This window comes from Gallinula chloropus, assembly GCF_964237585.1.
Source record: "Gallinula chloropus genome assembly, chromosome: 6".
NCBI classification, from domain to species: domain Eukaryota; kingdom Metazoa; phylum Chordata; class Aves; order Gruiformes; family Rallidae; genus Gallinula; species Gallinula chloropus.
The window spans coordinates 6,798,548-6,815,209 of record NC_140091.1 but is presented as its reverse complement, the minus strand read 5'-3'; the positions used below and the strand labels follow the sequence as shown (position 1 = coordinate 6,815,209).

Sequence of the window (16,662 nt, the reverse complement as noted above, 5' to 3'; positions counted from 1 at the left end):
GGACTGATTAAAATAAAAAAAAAGTGTATTCTTACTTTATAAGATGGTGGTTGGTTTTTTTTTTTCCCCCATTTTCTTTTAGAGCTGGTCCCTTCTAATTGGTTTTTATGTTTCCTGCTGTTCTTAAAAAACTTCTTTCTCCAGTAGAGGAATTAATAATGCAACATTCTCTGTGAAAATAACACTTGCAACACTACACAATTCTTTGTCTTCTGGGTAACTCACATTAACACTAGGTGCACTTACAATATTTATTCAGGTTTTTTTTTAAATTATTGAACAAATACATAATATTAACATTCCAGCACATTAAACAAACATACCAGTTGCCTACAACAGAAACTTCTGCCTTTGGACTATCACAAATGCACCACCACAAATGAAAAGATAAAACTTAGTCAGGAAAGGAAGGTCACTAGCACGAGCAGTTCTGCTGCGAAGGGGGTGGGTTATCTGTGAGTCGCATGCTCCTTCCAGAAGTGCCCCTGGAAGGGTCTGATTCTATACTCTCCGACATCTTTTCACAGATAATATCCACCAGACGCTCAAACACCTGCCTTACGTTGATGTTTTCTTTGGCACTAGCTTCAAAATAGTCAAAACCTGTGAAAAGTAGAAGAAAAAATAAAAATCAATACTCACAGCAAGGGTTTTTAAAATACTGAACTTTTTTCTTTCCAGAATTTGCCTTAAGAAAACAAGGTATTAGACAATTCTTAAGCTCAGTTCATTCCCAAAATCTCAGAACCGTGAGCAGAAGTAGTTGTAGAACTTATCAATCCATAAGGGATAAACAGATCCTTACCACCACCCCTGTAGACACACCAGGAGGTGAAACAAACCCAGGTGAAGGGGGGCACATTCTTCCCCATCCTGACAAGGGCTGATTTATAAACAATGTGTGTGCCTCCTACAGGGTACCTTCAGTGTCGGGTTACCAGCTCCTAGCTGCAGTAATGAGCACAGATTCCCAAACACCGGCCCTTTCTGATTAAAGAAACCCAGCAGCAAGGCAGGAATTATGCCAAGGTGGGGATGGTGCAGATAGCCACTCCTGCTGCCTCCCACTGACATGTCCCAGGAAAGAACCAGCCTTCTCACAGATGAGCTGAACCCTGCCTCACCCAGCAGACACGCACTGAACCATGAAGCATTTCTTTATCGTTCAAACCCCAGGCACCTCAAAGGCCAACCAGCACTTGTAATGGCTCTTGCTGCTGTTCTACCAGGTTTTTACAGACGCCACCAGCTCAAGCACCACAGAGAGTTTGTTTTGCAATAAGCTGCATTCTGCTGTGCTTCACTCTGGGGGCATTCTGCATTGCAGAGGTTTTCTTTGAATCTGCCACAAACGAAGGGGAAGATAAATTGTCTCAGCGGATTAACCCGCTGCTGCTGGTAGATTGAGTCACCTCCAGGTGTGAGATAAGTCCCATTGTCACTCTTTAAAAATCATGGGACAATGGGCAAAGTGATGGTGGAGATATTTGCTTCCTTACTAAACCAGGATGGCTTCCTGCATCAGATGAAGGTTCTGTCTGCCCCACTTGCCATCTTTGATGATGATTAAATAAAACTGTATATAAAAGGCACAAGAAATAAGAGAACTGAACTTAGAGATCTGTCAGTCTGGTTTAGCTCCTGCTGTAGCTGAATCTATTTTGGTTTAGTTCAGGTTCAGGCCTTCCCTTCATAAAAAAAAAAAACCTCACAAACACACACACACAAATCCAACAAAAAAATCAAAACCAACATTAACAAAACTCTCAACTAATAAAGACTCATTATCCAAGATTTAACCACAATTGGCAATTTGATCATAGTCACACTTTGAACTACAACAATGTACACAGTGTACTGGAAGTTCAGCCTCCCCAGTTTAACACTGTGCCCTCCAGTTACTGCTTAAGAATTAAGTCAAGACAGGATTTTATAAATGAGGGATGAAGGTGATTCCTTCAGGTCTGGTAAGAATCTCAGAAGCTCTCGTAGAAGCTAAACAAATATTTACAGTATGCCCACTGTAAGAGTCTCCACTGATAACTGAGTTCAATTTTAACAGGGTTTACTTGCCACTATGCATTCATTAAGAGAAGATGACAGTAGAGTTAAACCTTAATACAGAAACCCTGATACAATATTTGTAAGATCACATATACTATAATATACAATGAAAAATTATAAATGAGAAATTAGGATGGTTTGGGTTTGTTTATTTTTTTTCTGTTCATTCTAAAATTTCCACTGCAATCCCAATGGAAATGTTTTTGCTTTTTTTACCCCACATCAATAACACAATGCAATTTCCCTACCTGGATAGAGAAGCCCGGTACATTTTAAAGATACATTTTACTCAACTCTACAGTTCTGATTTATAAACTTTTTTTTCATTGTTTAGTTGCAAAGAAAAAAATTCCTTCTACAAAAATCAATGTTTGCATTCTGAAAATGACTGTATGGTGCTTAGAGACCTGGAGACAGAGCTGTGTTTATGAAAACTTTTTATTCCACTGAGCTAATAAAAGCTGTTCTCTCTCAACAAACTTTATCATCCTTAGATATTAACTTTACAGATACAGCAACACTACAAGAAGGCAGCATTCAGCACTATGAAGAGAGGGCTGAATCTAATGGAGACTTACTGTCTGGACTTTTGTAGGTATCAGTAACATATTTTGCAGCAATGGCATTGTGGAATGTGTGTACCAGCACACTGTAAGCTTTCTAGCAGGACTACCTCCGAGAACAAGAAAACTCAAGGGGCCCAAGACCAGTCCTGTGGCTCTGGTAAACAGAAAGATGATGATAAGGGCTATAGTTCATGGCAGAAACACAATGAAGATGAGTGGATGAAGTAAACAACCACCAGGGTCCTCGAAGACCACCTAAAGACTGTAGTACACACAGGGGAAAGGGTGGAAACCTGTGATAATGAATTCTTGGAAAAAGTAATGATTGTCCTAATGAAGTCTCAGAGAAATCATGAATGTGTGTGCATACCCTGCATATAAGCTGTGCAACTAACTCGTTCAGCACACACATTAGGAGGAGGCATCCCCTGTGCTGCCCAGTACCACAGTAAAGAATACCTGCCTAATAGTCACCAAGGCCACTGAGTTGTGATTTCAGCTTTTCACAGCATCAACTAACCACGTAAAATATGGAGCTAGAATATATTACATTTCTTAGCTGTGATCCCATTACTTTACTGCTGGATCCCATTACTTTACTGCTGGAAGGAATTTTTATAGTAAAAATTAAAGTATCACTGTATAAAGAAGCAGAGGAAAGAGTAGGAAGAAAAGTTTTGACACATACCTAGCTGATCTGCCAGATGTTTCCCCTTCTCCACAGGAACAATCCTTTCATCCTCCATGTCACATTTGTTTCCGACCAGGATCACTTGTGCATTGTCCCAGGAGTAAGTCTTGATTTGTGTGGCCCTATGGCAGGTCAAAAAAGATTGTTATTTTCCATCATATATTAAGGATGAAAATAAGTCCCTTTACTGACATCATCAACTTCTCAAGACCATATGTTGGTTAAAAGACAAATGACCAAGTTTACTCATAAAGCAAGGGGGCAGACTATCTAATTTACAGCACCATTCTGTTTTTTCTACTCCCTTTGTGTGACAAAGTTTCTTCTTAAGACTTTGCAAATGTCTTAAAGCCCACGAGATTCCAGACAAAAAGCCACACTGAACTGTTTTTGAAGTCTAGGGACAAAAAAAAAAAAGCATTCTTCTAAAGTTTATTCTCCTTCAGCTGTAATCTGTCAGAGGAATGACAATCAGTTGCACCTCTGTAGGATATTGTCCCTATAGAGAAAGCCATACAATAGGCACACACTTCATGCTAGATTTACAACTTCTTACAAGACACATAATTCAGAGCAGACAAAAACAATGCTCATTTGCTGAGCACTTTAGTAACACTGTAAGAAATGGTGTTTTGAGAATCAAACACATGGAAGCATCAACTCATCTTTGCTTGAACAGGAAAACTGCTTCATGGAGAGTGAAAACTGCATAGAAACCTGGAAACAATTGCTAAAGAGAAACATAAATTTACCAAAACAGGAAGATCAAGGCAAGGCTCTGTGAGTGAATATTTGAACCTACCAGGATTAAGTGATACCTAAGGCAGGAAACAGCAGATGTAATCACAGATGCAACTATCAGACAAATGCTAACTTCAATGACAGAGGGATCAAGTGCCTGGGAGCTGAAGCTGGCACACTGGGATGAACTTAAAGCCTCAACAGCTCTCTCTGGCTCCTGTGCTGAAACTGCAGTGAAGCTAGCTATGGATCCCAGGAGTCTGACCTTACATTTGACCTCTTTAAGCTTTTCTATGACAAAACAAGATTTCCATCCCCCTCCCCCCTGATTATTCTTTGAGGCCAGTCCTTTCCCACCATCCTTGGTGAGGTGTCACACAGAACAGCAGAACAGTATCAGCTCAGGAGCATTCGTTTTTATGCATTTTCTTCAGTGGCCCAAATGCATTTTATCTTCACCAAGTCAGCTTTATCTTTTAAGACTCCCTCCTTCCCAAAGGTAATTAGGCTGCTCTGACAGAAGTGATACACTCCCTTCCCCCCTCCATTTCCCAACTCACCTTCTCACTCCTTGTTCCTTCTCCCCACGCACGACCCCCTTTCCCCCTTCACCCCCATACAGGACACTGCAGTATCAGGCAAACCTGCTGTTTCCCCAAGAGAGCCAGGAGTCCCCTCAGATTTTACTTCTGTACAGTTTGCTTGAACTCCCTTTACAATAAAGCACTTGATTCCTTCTCTTTTCAATTAGCAGCAGCCTCCAGCTCTCATCTACCGATGATAATTTTTAATTAGTTTGAATAGCTTACTTGGCTTCTCCATGGAAAGGAGACAGTCATGTTAGTCCCCAGATCTCTGAGAAAGGGCTTCATTTCGCTGTGCAACTTGCCTTTAAACAACAGCCTGTCTGGACTGCACTGAAAATAGAAACCTAGAGGAAGCCCACTGCACAGGCCAGACCCAAACTGCAACATGCAAAAATAATCCAGGACTTTGTGCAGTGAAACTTCTCACTCTTCTTAGTATCCTCCTGGAAAGGCACTCACTTCAATCCCAATTTTGGCTCCTATGCTTTCACCCTTCTTAATGCCTCCATGTAGACAAGTCCTGTGAAAGCCAGTGTGAGTCTGTGATGAGTTTATGTGTGACAGGGGTTTCTCAAGGCTCATCACAGAAGGGGGTGACCTCAGAAATCAACCAGAAGCCCAGAAAGATGAAATTTCCCCAGTCTTCATAAGCAACAGAGAGAAAGAAAGCCTTTCCAGGTTCAATTTAAAACACCTATAACCAGGCTCCTCTTCCAACTCCCAGTCCTCTCCCTAGATTCAATTTCAGCCCTTTGGCTGTGTGTGGAAATCATATGGAGACACACTGCCAAATCTTAACTATTTAAACAGAATTACTTAAAAAATTGAAAAGCATGAAGGGTCTCCCACGGAAACTCATCCTTCTCCTTGTTTTGTACAAGCTAATGAAAAACCTCTCTTGCAGTTACTTGGAGTAAAAACCAAAGTTAGGAGGATTGTCTATAAGAAGTTGTGATCCCCATACAAAAAAACCCCAAACAACAAAATCCAGCAAATTTCCAGAAGCTTTTGGAAAAGTAGATAAATAAATAAATAGGCTTGTGCAATTGAGATGTTTCAACAACTATCAAGGCAGCCCAATATACACACTGGGGAAAGAAATATATTTCTGTGACACAACAATGCTGTGCCTTATTTGTGCTGAATTTCCCAAATTAATGATAAAGCATGGGCTTTATGCTTTATGCTTAGAAGAAAAATAGTCTCAGGTTCACAGTTACATGGATATATCAACAACCTAATTTGGAGATCAGCCTTAAAGATAAATAAAGCTGATGAGATTTGTGAACCCAGCTGTCACTTAATTGGTTAAACTTAACTTAGATTTTTTTTCTTCCCTCCTGTGAAATTGTCTAGATTGTCCAAAGCAGAGTTTACATAATATTTTCTATTTACTTTACAGCATCAAATGCTGAGTATAATTTAGTTTCAGTACAGTTTCAAATGAAGTATAAACCACTGATTTTACCTACACACAAAATTATCAAGCCAATGTCAAATAATAACTGTCAAAGGAGTTTACTTAAAAATAAAAAAATCTAGAAACTGAGCTGAAAGCATAGAAAGCTCATTTAACCCTTTCACACCTTACAGGAAAGATGCCATTAGTCAAACAAACTAATTAGTTGTTTTCAAATAACAGGTAAAACCAATCTTGGCTTTTGCCCCTTTATGCTTTTTCTTGTAACATAACCTGTCTGTACTGCAGTATGGAAAAACCACTCAGGCTTAATCTTTTCAGGTTTCTCATACAACCTGTTGTACCTTTCCCAAAGAAGTAGCAAGAGAACAAGTCATGTCTTAGACATTCCCAAATGCATGTAAATTGTGTATCTCTTTATCAGCTGCTTTGAGATACTTACTGGTGTGATTACTGTGAATGAAGGAAAGCATGTACTTCACATTCATATACTACCTGGAGAGCTTGTCTAAATAACGTGATATACATCCACGATCTCTCATTCAGGAGAAACAGTGTCTTTACTTGGTTTAAGAGGTGTATCTCTGGAGTAACACAAAGCAAAGCAAACCAGAATCATCTTTAGGACAGCCACCCATAAGAAGGGTGCAGTAAAAAGATCACTCAATGAAGAAGTTGTATGGCAGACAGGAAGGGATATTCTCATTTCCCTTGTGGGCTGGGGTGGCCAGGTCAGGAGACTGTTAAAAGCATCTGATGCCAACGAGCCAGAGAAGACAGATCAACTGCACCACACATACATGGGAGGCAGTTTTAGAGGGGACGTTGGAACTTCATGAAAAGACTTAGATAGTAAGGCTAGCAAGCACAACCTGCTGTGGCAGTTTCCCAGTTAGAAGGAGGAGAGAACCTGTAAGATGCTGGAGAGGTTAGAGGGGAAAGATTTCTCTCTGATGGAGAGCTGACTTTGCATAAGTCCATCTTCCCAATAACTTCAAGTGTAATTCTGAAGATGAATTTTGAGATCTATGCACATCTCTGTGAGCTCAACAGAAGGTAAGAGTTTGTCATGGGCAAGAGCTTACTTGGAGTGCTAGGCCTCTGGTTCAGCTGTTTGTTCATGCTTTTGGCTTGTTTTCTGTAGGAAACTCTGCAGGAAGAGATGGTACAAGAGAAAGCAGTGAGATGGGCTGAGACTCATGTTGACAGTCTGCTTACACAGCATCTTAAAAAACTGGAATCTCTAAATGGTAGTAGGCAGGGCACCAGCCCTTTACAGGCTTTAAGACTGGAAAACCTCTGACTGTAGAACACAGCAATGACTGCTGTACACAGCTTGACCCAGTTCAAGGTTTTGTGAATGGGTACAATTTTAGGACTGAGGAATCATATGTTCAGGTAGAAAACTCTTACCAGCCAAATAGAATGGACTGGGATGGACAGCAACCAGAAGTTAGTGGAAGGATCATCACGTTTTATTTGCTGATGATTTTCTTGAGGTATCCTCCTAAGCTTAATTGTACTTGCTTTATCAACCCATTCCCATGGTCACATGGAAGGCGGCTTATTCATTTTACTTATCTCAGAGAAACACTCAAATTCCATTCACAATCACTAGGTTAGGAATAACTGGGAAGGTCAACCAGCTCCTTACTGGATTTAATCCACAAGAACAGAGTACTACAGATTTATTCTTAGTCTCTAAAAGGTCAGAAAGGTCTGCTGCATCATGCTTCATTTCTGACAATATATTCAACATATCAGTATTCTGCATTTCCTGGACACTGAAAATGCATCACTTGCCAGCTAGGATAGCCTAGAAACTTGCAGGATGCTGGAAGACCTGGTATGAGCTTGGCTGTTAGCTTTTGCATATATTCTAGGTGGATGCCCCATTTAATTCCAGTGAGGGCTGAAGTACAGTCTTAGAATTAGAGTCGTTTGTCACAGCCTCACCTTAACCTCTGCAAGCAGAGAGGCAACTCACATATCAGGCCACATATTGTCCTCACAAGGCAGAAAGCTGCCTGCAGCTTTGCCGCTTCTTGGAATCTAGGAGCGGCACCACTGAGGGTAACAGCTTGTTAGTGGAGAAGAGATGGTTCAGGCACTTGTCCTCCCTTCAGCCCATCCCACACACTCTGCATCCAGCAATCTGACTCTTACAGAGGTCCCTGCCTTGGGCACAGCAGGTAGAGCAGGCATGCTGACACGTGATGGATGAGCCAGGGCAGGGCTGAGCATCAGGGCCATGCTACTGACTTTGCAGCCTGGGCAGCTTCCCAATTGCTCCTTCTCCCCAGCACCAAGCAGAAGCACTGCTAGTGATGGGGGGTATATAAGGGAACATAATAAATCACATTTATAATAACTAGCACATAAATAAGAGTAATTCATGAAAACTAACCTCATAATAGAAGTAAAATTCAATTAGTAACTACAGCAAGATGCTTGGAGGGAAAGCCGATAAGGAGAACAAAATAAATGAGAGCAAAGTTGTGACTCATGACCCAAGCATCTGCAAGGGAGGAAGGGAGATAAGGACTAACAAGGACTAACTTTGATCTTCAATTACAAATGAGAGACAACCAGATGCACACACAAGGACAGACCGAGCTGGAACCGGTTTGGCTCTGCAAACTCAGCCAAATCAGGAATTCCAGGGAAGAGGTGAAAAGTACATGGTGAGGAAGACCTACGGCCTTCATTCCTGAAGACTCCTGCCCAGGACCACCAGGAGGGACTGCGCAGGCACATCAAGAAGCCTGAGGCAGGCACTATGGGAAAGACCGCCTTTTGGGAAAAGGTTCTGAATATGCATAGGTGTTCTCCTAAACATGCAATGCTCTTGCTGTATAAACACAAGGTAAACTGCCACAGTGGGCATCCACATTTGTGGTGGTGGAGCGATCCCCCATGCATCTACGCGTAATAAACATACCTACTGTGCAGCCTTCTGGGTTGTAGAGTCTATTGCTACAAGTCACTAGGGCTCTGTTTTTTATCACTTTATCATTGAGCATGCTGCTGTCTCGCACGTGACCTGAAGAAAGGACCAGTTTCATGGAGACAGAGGCTCTGAGCTAGAGGAGCTCAAGTCATAGACGCTGTAATTTTCCACAGAGTCCATTTCACCCAGCACGGTGAAGAAACCAACCAAAAAAATCCTACCTACTTGCTATGCTAGGAAAAGGCAGAGACTGACACTGCAGCACGAGACAAAAGCTTTTGTTCCTCTGTCTGGTGTTTTGGGAAGTTTAGAAAGCTGTATTGCAGACCGGGAGAACCCCACGCCTTGGCTGCATGGCCACTAGAGGACTCTGCTGGCACAGCTACAAGCCTCATCTCTGCTCCTGCGGACAAGCTTCAGAAGGGACGGAAATGAGTTACCACACACCAATTTTATCTGCCCCACGACATAATTTGGGCTCAGGATCTTAAAAGTGATGGTTGGAAAGATTCCTGACCTACAGAGTTAAAACGACATAGTGACGGTTCACTGCTGTCCTTTGGCTGACAAGGTGCTCCAGGCAAAGATTTTCATGCAGGCCCCGTGGCACAGGGAGACATGAAGTCAAATACACAAAGACAACCTTTCTCAGTTCTTACACTCTTGCCCCTCTGCTTTTGATGGAACAGATGTTTTTTAGACCATTTCCAGCACAAAGCTTCAGGTTAAACTTCACCCGTGCCAATTTTAAAATAGCATCTCATAGTGGCAGTTTATGGATTAAGATTTGGTGGGTTTTGGCTATGCTAACAAATGGTAACTAAAATGGCTCACATGCCTGTGCTCCCATGGAAAAAAATCCTTGTGCAGACACTTGGAGAAACAGCTTCATCTGAGCATGGTAGAAGGTTTGCCATGTGGAGGAACCTGGTTTTGGCAAAGCCTTTGGGCTTGTGTTTCTAGCAAGGAAAAGATGTATTCCTCCAGCTGCTGAAGGAAGCGCTGGGAAGGTGCTGCAGTTCGCCTTCTGCTGCATGGTGTCATGACACTGGAGACTGGGTGAAAGTGGAGACTACATCCTTAGTTATGATGATGGTGACAAACCCCTGCAGTGTACAGCAAGAACTCATAATGGGCAGCCTTGGAGGAAGGCCAAATTACCACAAACAACAAACCACGTTGTGCAGCTTCTGGGTTACAACCTCGGTTAGGGGACACAGAACAGGTTGTTCCACACTGTGCTAGACTGAGCTGGATGCTAAGGGCCACTGTCAAAGGCAACATATGTTCCAAGAGAAGGAGGCTCTCCTGACCTCTAAGGTAAGAAAATTTTCTAAGTTGCCTGATGTGCTGCTGGTTTATGTTCCTGGGATGTCACTGAGGTCACTGAGGAGAAAACATTTCCCATCAGCTACCACTGAGGGGCCTGCAGGAACTGCACATGGCCAGAGAAATGACGTGTTCTGGCTTTTCTGGGAACACCTCTACTCTTCCTGCTCTGTGCATCTACTTGTCTGGAGAGCGGGAAGGAAGGAAGGTGGTCTGGAGCACAGCTCTGCTTCCAAAACCAGCAGTGTGGGGTGAGAAGGGACTTTTTTTCCCCCAAGAAAGATAAGTAGCATGAGCTACAAGGAGAGTCTCCAGGTGGGGAAGGGGACACCAAAAAGCGGGGGAGGTAAGCCTGGGTAGCAATGCAGCTTTGCTACTGCCATGGAGTTTTTAGAGTGACTGACCTGGTTGGTGCTTTCTTTTCTCACTGTAAGCCAAGTGTGTTACCTGGCTTTTTGTCATCACAAAGTCCAGAAATATTTTTTTACATTTGTACTGAATTCAGTGGAGCCAGAGGAGCTTATAACTGCTGAGAATCCCTAGTTTTAGGGCTGAGTCCCACACTTTCCACTTTGTAGGTAACTCCTCCTCCTCCTTACTGCACTGAGCAGTGCCTGACAGAGTTGTTCAGGTACTTTCCACAGTCACTGGTAACAGACAGGCCTCTTCCAAGGGGTACACTTGCTTTCTGCCCTAGACATTGCTCTTCCTCCTCTTATTACAACCAATTTATACTTCATATGTTTTCAATCAAGTTAATTTTTAATTACCTGAGGTAATTAAAGTCAAGGTGAATACTGGTCACTGTGTCTATGCTTGTAGACTAAAAAACCCCCACAAAACCCCCAACAAAAAAGCCCACCAAAAATCGAAACCAGAACAAAAAAGCCCCAGCAAACAAAGCCCTCCCCCTTTTTAAGGCAGTTTGGAAAGATTTCACCTTATTAAATTTTATATGAGACTTGACTCAACCAACCACTGTTAAACTGGATTGTTTTAGCAGCATAGCCAGAAACCTCACAAACCCAAATAATGCATTAAAGGATTAATTTCTTTACAATAAATTAGAACTATTAAAAGCAACAACTGCTATATATGCTACTATATTTGAATTATATGTTTTTCATTGAAATGAAGCTGTAGAACTTTTTCTAAGGAGAGTTTTAAAAACAAATTATTTATCCCAGAGTTTAGATGAAGAGGAAAGCATACAGTGATGCACAGGACTGTGGAAGGTGGGATGTCTAATGTTCTCAAGAAACAATTGTGAGGAGAGAATTAGCCAAGAACCTAAACAAACCCAACAACATTTCATACCAGTCCTGCACTGCATTGAAGGAGTCTTCACTGGTGATATCATACATAAGGATGAAGCCCATGGCTCCTCGGTAGTAGGCTGTAGTGATGGTCCTGTACCTTTCCTGTCCAGCTGTATCCTGAAACAGAAAGGAATATTTAGGCTTTAAGACTTCAGTTCTTAGAAACAGGACTTGTAATTAGGTCTTATATATAAAATAAGGCAAACACTTTTGTTAGTATACATTTTAAATTTCTCATTTGCTCCCAACTGAAAAGAACTTACATTTTAGCATTAATTGGGCTTTTGCATTTGTTAAATGCATTTTGACACATGTACTATTAAAAAAACACCACAGATGTCAACCCTTTAATTGCTCTTTTCTGCCTCAGCCCCAATGCAATAATAAAATGTTAGCAGAGTTCACTGAAAGCTGACACTTCAAAGCACAGGCAATAGAAAACAGTCCAGGACTGTACCAGGGAAAAGACATTTAGATGTTGCAATTTAGTGTCACGGTCAGGAAAACGTGCTTGAGATAGATGCTGTGGGTGACTTGTTCTTACCTGAGGTTAGAGACAACAATTAAAGACTTGATGCAATGCAAATTATTCTACAAAGTGATTTCAGTGTGGAGTATCCCAATCATCATGTCTGAAGTACATATACTAATTCAAGATTTACTAACCCTCCTCTGTTGGTTCAGCTTAATTCTCCACAGATCGCTGTAGAATCTCTCTACCTGCTGCTGTCATTTTTATGTTCAGCCTGGCAGCACAAAGGTGAAACTCTGGCATACACAACAGACGAATTTCAAGTGACTTGTGACAGCTGGAAAACATGTCAACTACCATCTGTTGGATGCAAACATTTATTCCTCACATTTTGGGTGCCTGCTCTTAAACTGAGGAATATTTCTACATCAGATCATCAGTTCTGCAGCTGACCATTCCCTCAGGACCTGCCTGCTGAACCAAGGAGAGAAGCCATGTGCTTAACTTCTCTCTCATTCAGGAGGTATCTATCATTTGAACAAACACATTTCATCCATCCTTTGACAAATGGCAACTTGGTGCAACAGCTGCAGGGAGGCAAATGCCCTTCCTTACCTTCACAGTGCATGTTCAGCATAAGGTGTTGACTGCTAGTTACTTGTATGGATTAGCAGTTCTGAAATGAATGGTCCTTTAGAACTTCAAAACCCACACTTAAGGAAGCATTTACCATTGCCACTGATTTAAAATGTGATTAAAGTTTCTCTTCTCTAGAGAAAAAGTCCCTAAGGGACTTATCAATCATACAGGTAGTTGGAAGAATAAAATAAACCCACATAGAGTGCTCTTGCAGGAGTATAGGGCCAGTTTCTTATCAGACACAGCAAGCACATCATCACAATCCCAGAAAACACAAAAAGTGCAGTGGGTAGAAAACTGTTCAGCTTTAAAATCCTCCTGCCCATCATTCCTGTACACACAGCTTTGGCATTGCTGCATGCAAGGCACAGTGTTATCCCCACCCCAGGAAAACACATGCTAGCCAATCTGTGAGAGGGGAAAACATCAATGATGGCCTGTTGTTCTGCCCCAGAATATCACAGAGGTTCTCTGTAGGAAAGCACTGGTAAATAAGCTCCCTGCAGCTTGCTTAAAAGGCTCTGCCTATTGCACTACCATGAGACTATCCACAGCTCTAACACACTACAGATTTCTCAGTGGAGAGATTATGCAGCAGGAATCTTGCTGTATCTCTACCAATCCTCAGGAAAAAGAAGGGATTTTTCCCTTAAACCTGTGCATTTATTGGAAGACAGGGTAGTCCATTGGCTGAACAGGGTGAGACATTGCATGCTGGATGAGAAATAGTCCTCCTGACAAGTACCAGAACGAGGTGAACTACACCCTGCCATCTGACTGACCATTTCTTCTCCTGCCATCAATATATCCGTCACAGAGCACTCTCACTGTCACTGACACTGATAAACCAGCAGTGCCAACCAGATCCTAACTGTAATTCTTCAAGTGGAGAAGGTCTCAGCAGCAATAGTATCATTATTCAGAAACATATGCTGGTTGCATTATGCAGTCTGCACATGTGCACATATATATGTGTAGATGCCCATTTTAACATCACTGAATTTTGATCAAATTTGACTAAGGAAAAGCTCTGAAAAGTATGTTCTTACAAATACAATGAAAAGAGTTGGTAAAGTGAAAAAAAACCCATAAGCATAGCTGAGGAAAAAAAAAAGGTGTCATAAGGAGAAAAACCTAAATTGGTATTAGAATCATTAAAGTTGGCAATGACCTCCAAGATCATCTAGTTCAACTGTCCCCCCTACCACCTATATTACTTACTAAACCATGTCCCTAAGTACCTCATCCAACCTTCCCTTAAACACCCCGAGGGCCAGTAGTAACTCCTCAGATCCTGAAGCCAACAAAATGAAGCAAATCCATAAGAAGTTGGGCTTCTTCACTTAGCCTCACAGCATTATTGTTTTACACCTGCATTGCCAGGTTCTTCTACTCCCAAATCTCACCTTCCATTTTCTGCTTCATGTTTAGCACTTATTTTGGCTTAGGGCATGAGTGAGCAATTGCAAGACACGTTGTCTAGCTACATGCAGAATAATTTGGAAAGAAATTAAATTTGACAGTGGCTCAGAGCAAGGAGTTAGCTCTGAGGACGTATGTCCAGGCTGCCCTGGGAAGCATGAGACTCTGAAGGTGGCTTCCAAAGCCTGCCCTGGTACCTTCCCAGTGCCTCAGCTCAGTGAGGAACTGGGGTCATCCCATGGAGTTCATCTGTATTAAAGACAAACTGTGCTCTGGGATTTTTTAATAACTGTGGTTCACGGATTTGAGTATTCTGCCTGCAAGCCCCCATCTATGGGGGTGGGCCCTGGTTTGTATGTTAGTGAGAGACAGGAAGGTGGCTACAGGAGGTATGGAATCCCAAAGGGCTGCATGCACTGGCTTAGTCATAACCTGTTCTCTGGTGGACACGACACTTACCTCATTTGGAGGGTAATTTACATATAATTAGTATACACTTAGATGCCTGTCTTGTCTAGTTATCAGAGGGGATTGGGGGGAAGTCATCCTGTATTTCATGGTAAGGAAAGTTTCTTAACAACCTTGCCCTGGTAGCTGTGTGGTGCGACGCGGAGATGTGATTCATCTCTCTGAGTCACTGACGGATCCCTCGCTCTGTTTCACTGTACAGGTACAGAGCATGTCATCTCCTCTTTAAAGGTTTTTAGTTGCATTTCTCCAAATCCATTTTAATCTTTGTAATATCACCCTGAAGTGGTTCTTTTTCCTCAGGTTATATTAGCTTCTTAGACAGCTATAAACTGGCTTAATTTTCTTGACTCACACCATGTTTTATGCTAGCTCCTGTGAACACTCCCCACCCCTCCCCAGACACTTCAACAACATAAATAAAACAAACTGCAAAATCAGAGCTCAGTTTCTTCAGCATTTGCAGTACCTTCCATCCATTTAAAACACCACAAACCTTAGGTAATTAGGCATTGCAGGGTTTTATGTGCAAAACGTTTATCTAATGAAGGGGAAAATAACTGACGCAGATTGCTTCCTCCCTCCCCCCAGAGTTGTTTGCAAGATTTCCAGGTAGACCACAAACTCATTAAGAAGACAAGTAGATGAGGCACAGGCAAAGATCAGCAGAAACCCAGTGTAGCTCTAATTAACAGTCTAACCAAATGCCTAGGAAGAATAGCCTGAGCCCTCAGCATCCAGAAGCCTGTTTGGCTGTCCCTGACGAGGAATCAGAAAGCTTCACCGTAACCAAGCACGGAAGGGTCTCTGTGAGGTATATTTACACTAATGTGCTAACAACTGTGTTCTTCTGTAGCTTACATATGCGCCTGTCCTTGATAACAAACAATTAAAAACCCCACAAGACCATTAGTTGGTAGCTTGAAACAAAAATGTGAAGGTTTCACATTAATGAGCAATGAAAAATCAGTGTTTACCAGAGGAGAAAAAGAATTGAATGCATTTACGTTATGCATAGGTGCCCTCTACCCACAAGATCCATCACCTAAATATTCACAATAGGGCCACAAACAGCTTTTCTTAAATTTCCTTGGCTGTCTCAGTAGAAACATCAAGGTACTTAACAGAGGAAACATATTTGAGCTTTTAAATCATGACAGATGCTCTTCACTGCAGTTCTGAAAAATCAGAGTCCCTGATTCTGAACCACTGCTCTTCTAGTGAAGATTTCCAGCCACAAATTCTTTGTTCCAAATAAAATGTCACTGAAACTTCTCACCTGTAGTGGATTTAATCCCCTTGGCACTGTGACTATTCCAGCAGTGTATGTGACAATCAGCCTCTAAAGAAACAAACCTTTTTTTTTTTTTTTTTTAAGGATTATAGTTTGATTTTGTGGGGTTTTTTAAAAAAGAAGAATAATGCGGAAGAGTCACCTGTTGTCCAGATGGTTTGCAACAGTTACAAGATGCAGGTACTTAGCTTCACCCTCGCTTAGGATGCTCAGTCAGAACAGAGGCTATGTCAATCCTAATAACCAGAATCAACCACAATTTCAGGGCTTCATCAGCCGTGGTGAAGGAGAGACCTTTCCCTGTTGTTCAGTGTCACATCATGACACCTACACTATAGCTTTTTTTACCTTGTTCAGAGTTTGGCCAGCCTTGGAGACAGGATAATCAACTTCACGGCCCTCTGGTTAAAAGGGCAGCAAGTTGTTAGACATCAAAGTGTCAGGAAGCATCTGACTCCCTGCAAACACAGCTCATTTCTCAGCAAGACTGGCCACCTCAGCTCTGGTTCTCTACATGACAGGTAACCTGAACAAGCAAGAAATAAAAAGCCCATCCAGAAGGCAGAGTGCTGTTTGTCCTGCTACAGGCCAGCCTGGGGCTCAGTGATACCCAGTCCCTTTACATCCAGCACCTGTTTGCTCTCCTTTCTGCATGGATGAGGAAACGTTCACACTCACATGGAGCTATGCTGGTGTCTTT

At 42.0% G+C, this 16,662-nt stretch overlaps 1 protein-coding gene across 1 annotated transcript in view; it reads right to left on the bottom strand.

The window, feature by feature from the left end:
• Positions 1-415: 415 nt before the first annotated feature.
• Positions 416-16,662, bottom strand: part of RAB3B (RAB3B, member RAS oncogene family) — a gene marked incomplete at both ends in the record, with an annotated part of 48,819 nt that continues 32,572 nt past the window's right edge. The window contains 3 exons of the mRNA XM_084266343.1: positions 416-603; positions 3,319-3,443; positions 11,666-11,784. Coding sequence (XP_084122469.1) covers positions 416-603; positions 3,319-3,443; positions 11,666-11,784 — 432 coding nt within the window. The remainder of the gene's footprint in view (positions 604-3,318; positions 3,444-11,665; positions 11,785-16,662) is intronic.